At 62.1% G+C, this 13,870-nt stretch overlaps 2 protein-coding genes across 2 annotated transcripts in view; one reads left to right on the forward strand and one right to left on the reverse strand.

The window, feature by feature from the left end:
• The window catches only part of RECQL5 (RecQ like helicase 5), a 32,654-nt gene that overhangs the window by 756 nt on the left and 18,028 nt on the right, over positions 1–13,870 (reverse strand). Inside the window, exons 8-16 of the mRNA XM_056138052.1 lie at positions 1,815–2,036; positions 1,636–1,735; positions 1,503–1,539; positions 1,354–1,412; positions 1,201–1,274; positions 959–1,052; positions 745–873; positions 186–625; positions 18–93 (exon numbers count right to left, since the gene is read on the reverse strand). Of these exons, the coding sequence (XP_055994027.1) occupies positions 18–93; positions 186–625; positions 745–873; positions 959–1,052; positions 1,201–1,274; positions 1,354–1,412; positions 1,503–1,539; positions 1,636–1,735; positions 1,815–2,036 (1,231 nt within the window). The remainder of the gene's footprint in view (positions 1–17; positions 94–185; positions 626–744; positions 874–958; positions 1,053–1,200; positions 1,275–1,353; positions 1,413–1,502; positions 1,540–1,635; positions 1,736–1,814; positions 2,037–13,870) is intronic.
• Positions 3,635–7,622, forward strand: SMIM5 (small integral membrane protein 5). Its single transcript, XM_056138053.1, has 3 exons — positions 3,635–3,739; positions 6,621–6,754; positions 6,943–7,622. Exons 2-3 carry the CDS (start codon positions 6,622–6,624, stop codon positions 7,050–7,052), a joined length of 243 nt encoding a protein of 80 aa, XP_055994028.1. The 5' UTR covers positions 3,635–3,739; position 6,621; the 3' UTR covers positions 7,053–7,622.

Here is a 13,870-nt window from a genome sequence, read left to right on the forward strand (position 1 = left end):
ATCCCACCCATCTGTACCTGCTTGGGTCTGGGCCGCTTGGCCCTCTGGGGCTCCTGTGTGGGGCTGGGCTGGCCTTCAGGGGGGCCCTGGTCTCTGCGTGGACAGGAGAGAGCAGGATGCAAGCCCTGGGGCTGGCCACACGCTTTGGGAGTTCCAGAGCACTCCAGACCACCCATGCCCCTTACCTCAGCCCATCCCTGGTGCATTCCTCAGCCCGAGAGGGGGTAGCTGTGTGTCCCGGAGCACCCAGCCCCTTCTCCCCAGGGGTGCCAGCAGGTGCGGGTGGGGCCAGGAAGCGGGTGATGTCCTGCGAGTCCCTGAGGGCTGCCGAGGCCAGGAGCTGCTGCTTCTTGGGGCGGCCCTTAGCCCTGGATGCTCCTGATGCCTTCGTGCTGGGGGAGGGACCCCCACTGTGTGCGCTGCTTTGGGGGATCTCTTCTGGAGGCCCTGGGAGGGACTCACTGCTGTCCTCATCCTGGGGTCTGTGTGGCTGGCTGGGGGGCTCCTGTGGGTCCCCCTTCTCGGGCCTGGGGCTCTCGGCCTGTGTCTTCTCCAGCAGCTCAGACGCTGTCTGGAAAGCGTGGGCGCCTCTGGGGAACCCGGCTCCCACCCGCTTGGGTTTGAGCTGTGAAGGGAGAGAGCGTGTGAACACCAGGCCTTGGCCAGGGAGGATAATCTGGGTGGGTCCCGAGACGGGTGGTGGCACCTGCCCCCGTCCAGTTGGGGGTTGTTGGCGCGCCTCACCGAGTGAGAGGCGGGCGGGATGTCGTATTCATCAGGCTCTGGGGGTGCGGGCTGGGCCCCTCGGCTGCCGGTGGTGTCTGGCACACAGTAGGGCTGCCGGTTCTGGGAGGCTCTGTGGATCTCGGCCACCTGGGCGGGTGGGCAGGCTGCTGTGGCACCAGGAATGGAGCACCGGGCTCCCAGGGAGGGCCGCGGGGGCGGGGTTGCAGCCCACCTTCTTCAGCATGCTGGCCTTGTACACGGTGGCCAGCCTGGCACTCCGGAATGCCTGGTGCTCCAGTTCCACTGCCTCAGCCTGGAGAGTGGGTCTGCAGGGGGTCGGGACCAGAGCTGGGACCCCAGCCCTCCATGGCGCCTCCCCCACACCTCGCCCCAAGCACGGCTCAGCACTGGGGCGGGACTCACCGCCTCCATCCCAGGGAAGAGCTCCAGGGGACACCCACAGGGGGCACTCACCCTATAGAAGAGCCTGTGGCCTGGCAGTTGTCGCTCAGAGCCTCCTCCAGGAGGCGTAGGCAGTGCTCCCGGGCCTGCCAGGGAAGGGCACTGTCACCAGTGACCAGAGGGGAACAGGGGGGTATCAACACACCTGGACGGGTCCGGACTCACCTTCACGGTCAGCTTGGGGATCTTCCTGCTGGAGGCCTCTTTCAGCGGGCAGTCCTCATCTGGGGGAAGAGCAGCCTACCCGCTGGAACGTGCCCCCCAGAGCAGATCCCCAGCCCCCCGTCCGCCCTGGGAACACCTGCCATGCTCACCTGGGGGAACGAACTCTTCCGTCTTGGGGTCCTTGCCCTGGAAGGCGACAGGATGACCTTGAGGAGCCTGCACCCCCAGCAGGGCTGGGGAGGGCTCCAGGCCAGGCCCTCTCCCCACCCCACCCCCCGTCACCTTGCGCAGGCTCATCTGCCTCTGGTAGAAGAGGTTCCACTCCCGCTTCTGGGCCTCGTCTCGGGCCTCGTCCCCGCTGCCTCCAGAGCCTTCATCGTACCTAATGGACAGACCAGTGTGGGTATCCCCACAGGGTCCCAGGGAGAGAAGGCCAGGCTTCCCCGGGGGCACCCCCTCACCTGCTGAAGCCTCCGTAGCCCCTGCGGCCACCCTCGTAGAGCTCTGGGTCGAAGTTGCCGGTCCGGGTGGGCCCCACGCTGGTGCTAGGGGTGCGGCCACCACTGCGCTCCAGGGCGTCCAACTGCCTGCGCACGGCCGCGGGGCTCCGGCAGTAGTCGCAGCCCTTGGGGCAGGCTGGCACAGCATCCCCAAAGTACTTGGCGATGGCAGCGTGGCGGCACCTGGGGTGGGGGCAGGGCAGAGGGAGGCTGAGGGCCCCGCAGGCCAGGGCTGCCCAGGTAACAGGTATGAGAGTGTCTGGGAGGGGCTGTGGCTGCCGCTGTCCAGCCTCTCTGGGCCCCGCAGGCCAGGGCTTTCCAGATAACAGGTATGACAGTGTCTGGGAGGGGCTGCACCTGCTGCTGTCTGGCCTCTCTGGGCCCCGCATGTGCCCTGGGAGGGGCTGGGGTGGGCTTTGGGGAAGCAGCTGGCATCTTGGAGCCCACAAGCTTGCCTGCAAAATGGTGACTTGCTCTGAGGGCCAGGCAGGAGCCTGAGAAACTGCCGGGAGCTATTAATAGGGTTGTGGGGTCGAGGGACGAGAAGGAGGGGCGCGGAAGGGCAGGTGTGTCCCTGGTCAGCTGCAGAGACCCAGTGCGCCAGAGGCCTTCCAGCTGCCCTGTTCCTGCTGCAGGAATGTGCCACATGACAAGGCCACAGGGAGGGCACAGGAGAGGCAGGGCACAGACTCAGTGGCCAGGAGAAGCCTGGCACGGGCTCACTGGCTGGCAGCCACTCACTGGCTTGTCCCAGGGACAAGGGAGCTGGAGCATGGCCACCCAGATGCCTGCCTGCATGAGCTCTGCCTGGCAGTTAGAAACGGATGTGGTGCACTGGGGGTGCAGCTCCAGGTAGAGGCCCGGCGGCCACCAGAGGGCACTGCTCCCCACGTCCCCGTGCTGGGCGCGTCCACCCCGACAGATGCTGGCCCCCAGTGTGGCCACAAGGCTGGCTCCTTGCGCCCCACCCTCTGGGCCTGACTCACTGGCGCTCTGTGCACACTCAAAGGCCCCATTGACAGCACAGATGCTTCTAGCCTGCTCCGGGCACAGCCTGGTCGTCTGCCCTGCCCAGCAGCCCCCCCTTGAAAGCCCCCTGTCTTGCAGAGGGCCAGGTCGGGAGGGTGGAGCAGGCCCTGGCAGACACCCGCAAGTTGGAGAGCAGCTGGTCCCTCTTCCGGGAGCCCAGGAACGGATGGTGCCTCCCTGCAGCGGGTGAGCCTGGCCGCACCCAAGTCACAGGGGACGCCCTAGTTCTCCCCCTAGTAGTCTCTCTGGGTGCTGCTGCTTGGGTGGTCGGGCTGTCCCCACCCCCCATGGTGTTTCCAGGGAGAGGCTGGGGAAGAGGTGCAGGGAGCTGAGGGACGGGTGGGGTGGGGAGGGGGACAGTGCCCAGGGCTCTCCCTCCTGGGGTGGGCAGGGAGGCTAGGGGCCCCACCCTTCCTGCTCTGGCTCAGGTGGAAGCTCCCAGGGGGCACCCCCGCCAGGGAGCCCAGCCGACCTCCTGTTTCATCAGCCCGGCCCAGGCCCAGCCCACAGCCCGCCCCAGGAGCAGGGAGGCGCCGAGTGGGGAGCGGGAGCCGGGTGGGGAGCCCGGGAGTGGGGCTGACAGGGAGCCAGGCCAGGCCAGAATCCGAGCCCCTGGGCCAGAGCCCCAGAGGGATTCCCGCTGCCGCCACCAGCAGTGGCACTGCCCCCCTCCAGGGGCCGCCCCTGAAACCTGACACGAGGATCTCCAGGACGACTTGCCAGACTCACAACAGACGAACCAAGCCGCGGGCGGGCCGGGCTGCAGCTGGCTGTCAGCGGCTGGAGGCGCAGCCTCTCAGCAGAGCTGGGACCCAGGCAAAGGTGGAGCGGTGGCCGGGGGACACCTGAGTTCTCAGGTAAGCCTGAGCCGAGGGAGCAGCCAGGACGCCTGTCACTGCCTACCTCGGGGCACCGTCTCTGAGCCTCAAGGCTGGGGGCCTGGTACCCAGGGACAGGGTCACAGAGGGGCCCGTGCCGACAAAGGGGGAAACTGGCTGTCCCTGGTGTGACAGGACCCCAGGACCAGTGTGCAGTGTGACCCGGTCCAGGGTCTGCCCCATGCTCCTCCCTCAGTCTGCTAAATCCTCGTGTTCCCAAATCTCCTAGAAGCAGAGCATAAAAGCGGCTCTGTGGGAAGGAGGGGACCCCCAGGAACAGGCTGGGGCACAGGCATCTGCTCCACCCTGGACGCTAACCCTGCCAGAATTCCTGTCCTCAGCCTGGGTCAGTCTCCACCCCCAGCCCCCACATGTTCTCCCCCAAGGAAAAACAATGGTCCAGCATGACAAAAGCGGTGGGGAATGGCCGAGTCTGTGGAAGGGTGGCAGGGGGGTGGTCACTAGGAGCCTCTGGTGGCTCTCAGATGCCCCAGGGGTCCCTACAGGGATGGGTCAGAGCTGGGGCAGAAGGAAGGGGCACACAGCCAGGGACCACACCACACCAGGAAGTGATGCTAGCGCTAAAGGTCCCAGCGCTGACTCCCCCTTCAGGGGGAGCCCAGGCAGCCAGGGGTGGGGGCTGCCACTGGAACCCCAGGGTATGAGTTTCAGACAAGGGCAGAGGGGCAGAGGGTGGCTGCGTTTGTAGCTGTGACCCGTCAGGGCCTTATCAGTCCCCCACACACGGGCTCTCCCCTCCCATCCCATGGGCGCACAGGCACAGAGGTGGGGCTGTTCCCCGACTTGTCTGAGGAGATGGGGCAGGACGGCTTCCCAGGTCGGCAGGCAGGAGGAAGTCCAGTTTGGGCAGCATGAGACAGAATTGCCAGGACCCCAGAGGCTTCCCTGCCTTCCTCCCTTCTCAGCGGGGCCTGTGGTGGCTAGCCCCTGGCTCCCCTGCCCAGGACACACTTGGGGCAGTGACCAGTCACCTGACGGCTGTGGGCTATATCAGGCACTGGCGTCAGCACCCTCTTGGCTCCGCTTTAAATAGCCCACTGGGAGCCCAGCCTGGGCACTACTGGAATGTGCGCCCCCCCCCACCCCGGCCTACTGGGCTCCTGCCTAGGTTCTAGCTGGAAAGGAAAGGGGAAAAACCCTCCTGAAGAGCAGGGGTGCCCCTCAGTGCTGGGAGCACGGCAGGGGTTGGTGAGCACACCTGTTAGGGGGCCTGGGATTCAGTCAGCAGCCCTGGGCAGGCCGACGCCCTGCTGCACCCTGGGCTGGGGGTCCTGATGCAGAGCCCATAGGGGTGGCTGACTCTGAAGCCCCATCTCCCCACCCTCTGCCCCCAGGTCCCACCCGGCTCGCAGCCCCCCATTGCCCGGATCATTAGGAAGAGCAGGAGAGGTGCAAACTCCCCTATCCACCCACCTTCTAGTACCTTCCTTGGCTAAGGAGGATCTGTGGCCACATTGAGGACAGCCAGAGCAGAGCACAGGCCGGGGTAGGGGACGGGGGCACCCTGGGAGGACGTTGGGGGTGGCAGGAGAGAGGGAATGGGGGGCTGAGATTTGCGCTGCTCCTGCAGGGGCTGCCTTGGCTTGCTCCGTGCAGAGACTAACTTGTGGCCCTCTCCGTCTCTCCTGTGCCTCGCCACTGTGTCCAAAAGGGGCATCCCAGGCATGAGATTTGGAAACCGGCCTCCATCCTTGCCCATTGTGGGGTGGGGAGCAGCGGCATAAACACCCCCAAGCAGGAGGGACACAGGGATGGGGGTCCACACCCCCAAGGTCGCCTCCACCCCTTCCTGAGGGCTGAGCACATTCCTAGGCCAGAAGCCTCTCAGGAAAGGGCCAGAAAGCAGCAGGGCAGGCAGAGGACTGGACCGCGGGGAGAGCATTGTCTGGTGCCGGCCAACCAGATCCAATCTATGGCACCCCCTAGGGTCCGCCCAGCCTACCTGGAGTGATCCCCGAGCACCGCTGGGCATAGTCCCTGAACGAAACAAAAGCAGCAGGGCAAGACAGGGGGTCCAGTAGGTGACAAGCCACAAGGCGGCTTCCCTCAAGCCCAGGACAAAAAAGCGGCAGGAGGGGAAGCTGCTGCCCCTGTAGGTGGGCACCCCAGCTGCTGCCCACGTCCTGAGGCCAGGGAGGCAGAGGGTGGGGTGATCTAGTGGGGGACAGGGGAAAGGCCCCACCTTCTAACAATCAGGAAATGGGTGGGGCCCCACCACACCCAGGGGGCTCAAGCAGGGCCCACACAGTGCGGACTCGGGGTGGTCCTTCCTGGCTATGCCGCCGGGCACCACCACTTCACTTGGGCAGAACCTGCCCGGCTGCCCAGTTGCAGCGGTGGTAATTAGAGCACAGGGTTGGCCCCACTCTGGGCCAGCTGGTGCCCATCCTTGGGTCCAGCGGGGCAGGCTCAGGCTAGGGGTACAGTTGTGTACAGAAGCACTGAGTTCTGAAGAGGTGCCCAGCTGGGTGGGAACACCCCAGGCACAGTAGAGGACACCCCGGTCAGGTCAGAGCAGCAGATCAGAGAGACCTGGGGAGGCTTCGAAGGCCTGTGTGGCCAGGGGTAGCGGGGAGCCCAGTGGTCGAGGGAGGGACCTGTATTGGCATCAAACAGGAAGCCCTGCCTTGGTCGTCCACGCCTTGCAGAGGGGCCCGGTCACACTGGCACTGCCACTTGCCTGCTGGGCAGTGCCAGCTGCGGGGCTAAGTGGGGGGCCCCCTGCTCTGCCTCCAGCGCAAGAGCGGGATGGGTGAGACCCGACAAACCCGTTCTGCGGGCGTGGGGACCTGGGTCCTGCGCTCACCGTCCTCCCGCTGGCCTCTCTCTGCCGCCCCAGCATGGCAGCCGCCGACCTGGACTTCGTGCAGGAGATGCGCGCCGTGGGCCAGAGGCTGCTGCTCAAGCTGCAGGGGCTCCCCCAGGCTGAGCCCGTGGAGGTGGTGGCCTTCTCCATCCTCCTCCTCTTTGCAGGTCAGGGTGGGCCCTTCCTGCTGGGGGGGAGGGGGCTGGCAGGGCGGGAAGAGGACCCTGGCCCCCCAGCCTGGGGACAAAGAAGCTGGGCTCTGGCCAGGATGCCTGTCCCCTGGGAAGTGCCCCCTTTCCCCCTCCAGCCCCATGAGCTGGGCTCTGCCCCCCTCACCTAGGCTGTGTCCCCCCAGGCACAGTCCTTCTGTTCCTGCTGATCGCCTGTAGCTGCTGCTGCTCGGGTTGCTGCTGCCCAGAGCCCAGGGCCAGGAAGGTCCAGGTGCGGCCCCTGACCCCAGCGTGACGACAGCGACGTAAACGAAGAGCAGGCAGGGCGGGGGCAGCCAGCCCCGAGCTGGGCCCTGAACCCCCGCACTTCAACACCCATATGGGGCCCATTCCATCAGACTCGCCCCTGCCAGGAATCCGGGTATTGAGGCCGCCGAAGACAGGAAGCCTGCGGGGAGTCCTTCTGATCAACAGCTGCGGGAGCCCACCAGGCCACATATCAGTATTGGGGCCCAGGGTCAGCGCCAACCTCCTTTCCCAGTAAAGTCTTTGGCTCCTGGGTCTCTGGCTGGGGGCCAGGAGCTGTCCTTTCCTGGCCTCTGCACCCAGGGTGCCCAGGAAAGCTGGAAAAACACCGGCAGGGCGGGAGCATGGAGTCCTGCCCGCATGAGTGGCTGCGTGCCCACCCCCAGACCCCAGCAGGCTCTGCACTCTGGCCCTATGCCTCATTCTCGGGGTTCAGGTCCTTGCTCTGCTGCTCAGCCATGCAAGCACCCCAGTCACATTCCTGTCCCTGTGAAACGGGGTTTCTAGGGGGGGCCCCTCCTGGAGCAGAAGGCGATGACACCCAGGACCATGCGCTGAGCCCCTCTGCCAGGGCTGTTCCTACAGAGAGTGACACGACCTGCCTTGCCCCTGCCCCCAGTCCTCCAGAGAAGGTTCCAGAGATAGTTGCTGAGTAGGAGGGAAGAGAAGAGGGTGGGGATCCTTTGGACCCCAGCCCAGAGAGTGAAGCACCTGATCTTCTCACAGGCCTCCCTGCTCTGGCTCTGGGGCCACAGAGGCCGGACAGGCAGGGCCCGGGCAGCCGGCCTCCGTCTCCAGCTGGCCGTGGGTGCAGCTCACGCAGGCCAGTTTCACTTCCTGGTGTCCACAGACCTGTCCGACGGGTTAGGCGTGGGCTGGAGCCCCAAAAGGGAAGTGCTTCTGTGCCCGAAAGAATCTGGCCGCACCCTCCACCCAGCACACCCCGAAGGACGGGACCCAGGTGATGGGGTGCTGAAACCCGCTGCCTCTGCGGGTGGGGTTCACCCCTCACTGCCACCTCACCATCCCCTTTCTAGAGATGAGAACGTCGATAGTCACGCAACATGCAATCCGCTAAAAGAGGCGGGGCTGGGGAGAGGGCTCAAGGCAGGCCTGGGGACAGCTCAGAGGGACGACACAGACTCTGCACGCAGGAGGCCAGGGCTGGATCCTGGCACTGCATGGTTCCCCGCCGGTGTTTTTCCAGCATGGAGCCAGGAGTGGTCCCCTAAGCGTGACCCAGCGTGACCAAAAGCAAACCCAGTGGCAGAGTCAGCCTCTGTCTCTCCCCCTGACCACACAACCCCCAGGGGCCCAGTCTTCCCTGATTGCTCTGGATCCCACTTCCCAAACCCTGCCCTACACCCCAAACTCCCACAAGTTTGTGAATGGGGGGGGTCCACAGAGCCCTGCTAGAAGATAAGATAGGCCTCCGCTCGCTCTTGTCCCCCACGGCCTATACCCAGACGTCCCTCCGCGTCGCATCCATGCTGCTGTTCTTGGGCCACAGTCAGTCTTCTGCCTTGTACCAGGCAGTGCCCGCTTCTCCTACAGCCAGTGCCGAGTGCCAAGTCCCAAGGAGATGTGGGAGCTGCCCTTGGGGGCCCACCAAGCCCCACCACCGGTGTCCCCACCCACCTCCAGCTGCTAGACCCTGTCCTACCCACCCGCAGCCCAGATCTGCAACAGTACTCAGGGCTTCTCAATGGGCGGGCATGGAGAGGGGCCAGCGCCGGCCCAGCCCGCCGCCCCCTCTACGCCGATGGCAGAGACTAAATATGGTCCAGCAAGGTGGGGTGGTTCTGGAATAGGTTGCGGCTGTCTGAGGCTGGAGACCAGCAGGGATGCAGTTCGCCCCCTCCCCCCCGCCGTAGGCTCTGCTGCATTTCGGTTCCTCAGACATGCGCCTGCTGCCACAGGGCTCAACCATGCCAGGGCCTCAGCAGTGGGGACAGGGCGGTGTGGTTCGAGCATCCCACTTCTCAGTGTGCTCAAGGGCAGCATTTCAATTGCAGGGGTACACCATCCGCCGCCCCCACAGGTCCCAGATAGGGACTCCCGGCTGGGGGTTGTTCTGGGGCCCCAGCATGGCGCACACTGTGTAGGGGAGTACTGGAGTGCAGGGAACCTCGGGAGACTGGACCCGTTGACAGGAGCCACGCCTTGTAACCGCTCCCAGGGGGTTGGTGCTCCCCACCCTGTGCCTCAGCTCTACCAGAAGCCATCAGTGACTTTGCTGAGTGACCAGGACTGGGTTCCTCCCACACCGGCGGGAGTTACTGTCATTATTTGTGGTAACAGTCAACTTTATTTTTGCCATTATTCTGGGGGCCGACAAGGGCCACACCCAGAGGTGCTGAGGAGGGGGCATGTACCAGGGAACAAATCTAGGGCTCTACCCAGTCCGAGATGTATTTATTATTAACATTATTATTAAACTTCTTTGGAGGACTTTTTCTCTTGTCAGTCTGTTTGATGCTGGTTATCAGCCAGATCAGAGGAGCCCATGAGGGCAGGGAGAATGGCCTCACCCCCAGAACAGCTGGTGGGACACGGGACCGGCCCTCCTATACGGCCCCCGAGCCATACGAGAGTGACTCCTGAGCGCAGAGCCAGGAGTAAGCACTAAGCACAGCAGTGTATGCCCCCCCCCCCCAAACAAAACCAAAAGCCAGAGCAGCCGTGCGAGTCTCCCCATATCCCCATAGGCTGCTGCGGGAAGGACGGCGGGTCGCGCTGGAGATGGGGGCCCACTACAGCTCTGAGCAAAGTGCTCTGCTCTCTGGATCCTGCAACTTGCCGGCCTGTCATCTCCATCCTCTCTCCTCTCTGGTTTCTGGGTTACTGCGGACAAGGGCACCCCCTCAGCCTTCCCATCACCTCATCTTCTTCAACCCACCCTGTCAGTGTAACTGTTTCCGTATCGGCGACCCACTGCAAAGATCTAGCAAAGGATGCTGGAGTCTGTATGCCATGCACGGTGTCTGCTGGTCTTGTTTTAAACTAAAAACATATTTCCAAAATATTAAAAATACATATACGCCCTGATCCAGTGGTTCCACTCAGTTACCTGAAGAACACAAGAACAATCTGAGGCCGGAGCAAAGATACAGCGCAAAAGGCGCCTGCCTTGCACGCAGCTGACTGGGACTGGATCCCTGGTATCCCATCTGATCCCCGAAGCACCACCAGGAATGATTCCTGAGTACAGAGCCGCAAGTAACCCCTGAGTATCACTGGGTGTGGCTCCAAAAACAAAAACCAAAACAAACAAAAACAAAAAGACAAAATCCTATTCATTTAAAAAAGACACACGGGGCGCAAGAGAACAGGGGTGAGGTGCTGGACTTGCACATGGCCCATCTGGGTTCAATCCCCAGCACCACAGAGGGTGCCCGAGCACTGCCAGGAGAAACCCTTGTGCACTGCTGGTGTGACCCAAACCCCTCTAAATACACACACAGGGGTGGATACGCACCATAGGCAGAGAGTGTCTTGTATGTATGAGGTCCTGGATTCAACCCCCTGCAGTGCCTGGTACGACCTTAGAGGGCTCCTGAGCAGAGCCAAGTATAGCCCCTGTGACTTAAAGAATACACACACACACACACACACACACACACACACACACACACACACACAGAGGCATGCACGCACACCTATGCTCACTGCAGCACTACTTGTAATAGCTGATACCCGGAAACAATCTGAGTGTCAATCATACATAAAGATAAAGATAAAATCATACATAAAGACAGTCACATAGTCACACATAAAAAGATGTGGGGGTTGGAGCGATAGGATAGTGGGGAGAGTGTTTTGCCTTTCGTGCAGTCAACCTAGTTTGATCCCCAGTGCCCCATATCCCCAGCGCCTTGCGTGCGGTCAACCTAGTTTGATCCCCAGCGCACCAGCGCTTCCAGGAGCGATCCTTGAGCCAGGAGTAAGCCCTGAAAACTGCTAGTATGGCTCATAAACCAAAATCAAAACATAAATCATAAAACGAAACAAAGCAATGTGGTCTGGAGTCAGAGAGAGATCAATAGCAAGGTGTGGGCCTTGTACACAAGAGGCCCGGGTTCAATCCCCAGCACTATGGATGGAACTGGGGAGGGGTGTGTGTGATGATGACGCCAATCAGCAAGGAAAGTACTGGACAATCCCACTCACACAATCCTCGGGAAACACACCAAGGCACAGGCAAATGAATATACACCCTTGGATCTGGATCATAGACATGAGGTCACTGAGGGGAGGAAGCTGGGGGCTGAGGAAGGAAGAGGGGCCAGCAGGCCATGGCAGAGGGACACTGACACTTAGGGGCATGAAAATGTACCCCTAACCCCGGTGCAGCGAGCTAGTGTCAACTCCGTACAAAAGCAGAAAAAAATCCAGCACAGGAAGGAGCCTTAACAAACAGCCGGACCTTTCTCTGTGTGGGTTTTACTGGCTAATTTTGGTTCCCCTGAAGCAGAACAAGAAGTTAAAGACAGCTGCGTGGAGATGTGTGAAACCCTTCTGGGTTTGTATAAATGCTCAGCTGGTGTGTCTGTCTGTTCTGACAGTGGACAAATGGGCATTTATAAAAACAATTGCCCTGGAGCGATAGTACAGGGCCTGGAGCGACAGTACAGTAGGTATCTCCCTTGCACGCGACTGATCCGGTTCCATCCCTGGCATCCCATAGGGTCCCTTGAGCACCAGGAGTGATTCCTGAGTGAAGATGAGTAAGCCTGAGCATCGCTGGGTGTGGCCCAAAAACAAAAAGGAAAGAAACATCTGCATGCTCGAGGAGTGTCCTGACTCCATGTGGGCTCCGTGGTTCAAACCCATTGGCTATGCAGCCGTGGGTAAGTTACTGGGCCTCTCTGGGCCTGTTCCCCTGCTCTGACGGTAGGGTTTTGGCTATTAATGCTGCTGCATTTTTAAGGAAATGTTAGGCATAATTATGTAATTATAAGTACAAGGCAACCATCACAAACAGGTTCGGGAACAAACAAGTGTCTCCTGATAAGTGTCTGCCCCACCATGGAGCGGAAGCACAGCCGGAAGCAGCTGGCTGGTGGCCATGCCTCCTAGAAGGCGGTGCCAGGTAAGCCTGGGCACATAGGAGCGTGGCTGCTGGAGGCCTTGCTCATCACCTGCCTCCCGGGGCCTGGTGGCATGCCAGTATCCCCTGCACCCTGTCCCCTGCACAGCACCACTGAGATGACCGGTAGTGCTCAGGGAGATGGAGCTGCTGGCAGGTGGCAGCCGGGGCACTCAGATGGGAGCTGTCTGGCAACAGCACCCCACCCCCACTTCAGAGCTATCCTGTCACATCAGGCAGAGCAAGACCAACCACAGGAAGTGGCTAAGGCTGGGACTGGGGACAGACCAGATACTGCAGGAGAAGCCAGGCCTCCCTCCCCAGGAACCAGGGCCTCGATGGCGATAAACACTCGCACCCAGAAACCGGTTCCAGGAGGAGTCAGTCAGACCTGTGGTTAATCATCCACCTGCACCCCAGGACGTGGAGCTGGGTGGCAGCTCCGGTCCCACACTTCCCGGTTCTGGGCACTTTCAGGTCACCGAGGCAGAAGACAAGAGGAGGGCACACCCCATGGAAGGCGGGCAAGTGGCAGGGGGCTTGGGTTCTGAATCCAGCCTCTCTGCCCATCTTCCACCTGGTCTGACTTCTCTCAGGCGACTCCAGAGAGAAGTGCCCTAAGCAGCCCCCCAAAGCCACCTGACAAAAGGGCAGAAGGTGGCCAAGGGGGTAAGTGTGGGGCTGGAAGGGAACGCGGTCGCCAGGCAACGGCCCGTCTGCCTTTGTTTGCGCTGGTGATAGTAGAGTCTGATCAGGGCCTCTGGGCAATGCGGTCACCTCCCTGCTCCACAGCCTGTCTCTGAGCCAGGGAGCAGCTCCAGACCCCAAAGTGTGGAGCCCGAACAACTGCCCACCCCGGTCTCTCTCAGGACACAGGATCACTAAGGCCAGATCAGGTGAGCCCTGGCCCTAGTCGTAGCACCCCAACTGCCCTTCATAGCCGTGTGTCCGGAAGCTAAGCCATGGCCCCGGCTTCCAGAGGCCTCCAAGGTGGGGAGGGCACCAGGGACCACCGTGATACCTGGCCAACCAATGTGGGGGGCCGCCAAAGCCACCCGAGGCTCTCAGGAGAGGGGTGCAGTGCTGGGGATCAAACTCAGGGCCTTGGGCACAGGAGGCCTGTGATTGTGCTGTCTCCCTGTCCCCCTCCACAGAGGCTTGCTGGGTCTCATCCCCTCCTCAGGGCCCCTGCTAACTCTCAAAAGGCTCCTCCAAAGCTAGCCAATGGGGAAGGAAAACAGGGCTGGGGGTACTTCGGAGGTGTCGGGGAGGCCCCTAGCACGGCCGTTAGGGGCACGGCTGGAGACTCGGAGGCATAGGGGAGGTCCTGGGGCCCCTCTCTCAGCCCCGTCCACGGCTCCTGCTGGAGGTCTGGTGCCCCTCGTACCCAATCCCTGTGCCCCCTCTGTACTCTTTTGGGGATGGCTGCAGAAGGGCAGTTGGACAGAACGGGAGGGCTGGGGGCTCTCGCACTCAGGGCTGTCCCCTGTTTCCAGGCCCACATGGATGTCCTGACAAAGCACAGGCAACTGTGGAATGAGGAGTACTGGCAGAACCCCTGGGACGAGGGGGGCCTGGCTGTGATCATCTTGTTCATCGCCATAATCCTGTTTGCCATCTTGTTTGCTGTGATCTTTCGGACCGTTCCTCCTCTTAAGAGTGACAAGAGTGACAAGCAATAACCGGCAGCGGACACGCAGGGAGCCAGCTCTCCACCC

Source organism: Sorex fumeus, unplaced genomic scaffold, assembly GCF_029834395.1.
Source record: "Sorex fumeus unplaced genomic scaffold, SorFum_2.1 ptg000128l, whole genome shotgun sequence".
Classification (NCBI taxonomy): Eukaryota; Metazoa; Chordata; class Mammalia; order Eulipotyphla; family Soricidae; genus Sorex; species Sorex fumeus.